The sequence below is a fragment of the Cebus imitator genome, unplaced genomic scaffold (assembly GCF_001604975.1).
Source record: "Cebus imitator isolate Cc_AM_T3 unplaced genomic scaffold, Cebus_imitator-1.0 Scaffold222, whole genome shotgun sequence".
Classification (NCBI taxonomy): Eukaryota; Metazoa; Chordata; class Mammalia; order Primates; family Cebidae; genus Cebus; species Cebus imitator.
In genome coordinates this window covers 1,921,404-1,924,169 of record NW_016107537.1, presented here as the reverse complement: position 1 = coordinate 1,924,169, position 2,766 = coordinate 1,921,404, and the positions used below count along the sequence as shown (strand labels likewise).

The 2,766-nt window shown below is 55.7% G+C and overlaps 1 protein-coding gene across 1 annotated transcript in view; it reads left to right on the top strand.

The window, feature by feature from the left end:
* Nucleotides 1–1,095: 1,095 nt before the first annotated feature.
* Nucleotides 1,096–2,766, top strand: part of MERTK (MER proto-oncogene, tyrosine kinase) — a 137,533-nt gene continuing 135,862 nt past the window's right edge. The window contains exon 1 of the mRNA XM_037727200.1: nucleotides 1,096–1,330. Coding sequence (XP_037583128.1) covers nucleotides 1,270–1,330 — 61 coding nt within the window. The 5' untranslated portion in view covers nucleotides 1,096–1,269. The remainder of the gene's footprint in view (nucleotides 1,331–2,766) is intronic.

Sequence of the window (2,766 nt, the reverse complement as noted above, 5' to 3'; positions counted from 1 at the left end):
GACGAACGTAAATGGAAGAGGCGTAGGGAGATGAGGCCAAAGAGAAAAGGGGACCAGGTCACGTAGATCCTTGTAGGCCACGGCAGGACTTCGGCTTATGCAGTGAGACAGCAGGAACCACTGATAGGTTTGGGTAGATTTGAGGAGAGGAGTGACATGATTTGGCTCCTGTTACGGTGTCAAAGGGACCACATTAAAATACATACATTCTAAAAGTGTTACCTTTAAGAAACTATGTATATAAGTTAAGTTACTCTTGCCATTATTAGTATAAGTAGTTACATTTCTTTTACGATTCACTCCCTGCTGCTGCCTCTTGGACCCTGCACACCATGTGAAGGTCCATGAGAGCAACGTGCTGTGGCTTCCCATCTCACCACTCCTGCTCTGCACTTTATCATTCACGTTCATCTCCCTCCTTGAGCGTCACCTCTCTCGGGCTCTTCACTGAGCCACGGCAAAGCGTCCTTCCCCCAGGAACTCCTTCCTCAGGGGCGGTGAAACCCTCCATGTCAGGGCCGTGTCGCGCACTTCGGGCCGGGTACCCAGGAGGCGCTCGGCGGCGAGCGGAATGGAAGTGGAGGAGCGCTCGGCAGGGAGCGCTGCCGCCGTGGCCTTGGCCGCTGGGAGTGGTGCTGCCAGGATTTTCTGTGTCCGTCAAGCCTGGAATGCGGGCGCGCCTCTGGATCCTCCTTTTGGGTCTGGGGGCTGCCTTGGGCATCCGCCACTTCACTCCCACCTTATGCCCTTCCCTATCTCCCACCCACACGTGTTGGCCTCCAGACCCGCGCAGCGGCTGGAGTTGTCTCCTCTGCACCTCCGGCCCGTCCCTCCCCTTAGCTTCTGTCTCCAGCTCCCTCCCGGTCTCTGCTCCCTCTTCCCTTCCTTCCCGCCCCCTCCTGCCCCGCCGTCCGCTTCGCGGTGGCCCTTGGCCCGCCCATGCTCTCCAGCCCCCTCCCTTTTCCCCTTTACGCCCCTCCTCCCCCTCGTATTCCTGCCCCCTCCCACCCCAACCTGCTGGGCCCGCCGGGACTCGCGCCCCCGCCCTCCCCTCTCCTCCAGCCCCAGCCGGCCTTGGCTCGGCGCCAGGCCCGCCCCTTCCAGCCCTTGGCACCTCCCGCCGGCTGCGGCGCTCCGCCACTCCGGCAATCACTGCCCGGGCCGCCGGGACTGGGCGCTTCGCTGGCGCGCTTGGCTGGCGACAAGGCAGGCTCGGGACGTCAGTCTGTCAGTCCGTCCGGATAGGAATTACAGATCCGCAGCCCCAGGATGGGGCAGGTCCCGCTGCCGCTGCTGCTGGGCGTCTTCCTCCCGGCGCTCTGGAGTACAGGTGAGTGCGTCCGGCTGGGGGCTCCTAGGAGGAAGCGCGGGGCTCAGGGGAGGGAGTGCGTCCACTGGGGCGCGCCCAGCTGCTGGGCAAATTTGCAAACACCCTCCACCTACTGCAGTGCCAGAGAATGGGGCGCAAGCGAACCTACCGTCCACTGACCGCGGCCCTTCTAGGGTCCCGAGGACGCCCAGCCCGGTTTGTGGGTGCGCGTCGTGGTGAAGCCGGGAAGGGGTCGGCGCTTCAGCCTCCCACCTTCACTGCGGAGGAGGAAGTCGAGCTCCGCGGGGCGCGCTGCAAGTCCCGAGGTTCCTACGAGAGGAACAGAGGTAGCAGGTCTGGTCTGGAATGCGCTGGTCTGAGAACTTTTCCACTAGACAGTTGCATGTTGGGGCCCCGCTCTGGCGGGAGTTCCGGGGGCCCACAGATTCCGTCTCCCCAGGGACCAGCGCGGGGCGAATCGACAGGGTGCCGAAGTCGGAGTCACAGTCCGGGAGACGCGATAGACCGAGGCCAGGCGTCTGGCCAGGGAGGGACAGCAGTCCTGGCTGCTCCCACTGGGCCCTTACCGACATTATTAGCATCCCTTTGCGGGGGCACCCAGAGAGTGTGGGAGCCTGGAAAAGGGGAGCATTCTTTTCACTCCTGTTATGGCATAACAGAACGCACGGTGCTTGGATGCAGCCAAGTGTCGTTCCAGGTATAAGTGGAGGCAAGAAAGGCCGTTTCATTCTACTTGAACAGCTTGTTTGGGGAGTGAGTGATGAATAGACTTCAAGTTTGATCGCCGATGCACTTCTTGAGAAAGCTGGAAGAAACTTACCAGGCTTTACCCAAAAGATAAAGAAATGTGAAAATGCTTAGTAAACACATTCCAAGTATTTTCTCTTAGCTAAAAAGTTTCTATTGCCATTCAGCACGTCGATTTTATCTCTTTTGATCGTGAATGCACTTGACTAGCCTTCACCTATTATAATCAAAGATGTTTTTTAGGAATACCTGGAAAGCTCAATTTATGGTCAAGTAAGTTATGTAACAGTTTTTCCTTTGAGATTTCCCCTTTGAAAGCTCATTTACTCAAATGAAAAATTCTTAAACAATGTACCCAGTTTTTGCACGTTAAATTACATAAGCAATTTATAATTTGGGGCAACATAGCAATTTGAAGCAAACTTTAAGAGCCAAAAACCAGGCAAAGAACTAAAGCAGTTCTGTTCTCCACTGCCCCCCTCCACCGAACCTTCAAAATTCCTCAGCATTTTTGCCAGACCCATTTTTCATAATCTGCTACAAATCTGTTATATGTTGCTACTAGCGAGGGCTGGCCGTGAATAGTCTTAGAGGTAGTGAATGTGGTAAAAACTGTGGAGAAAGTAATGGGAACAATAGTTTTGTGTAAGATACTTAAAAATTGGAGTGCTTTTGTTTTTCTAAATTTT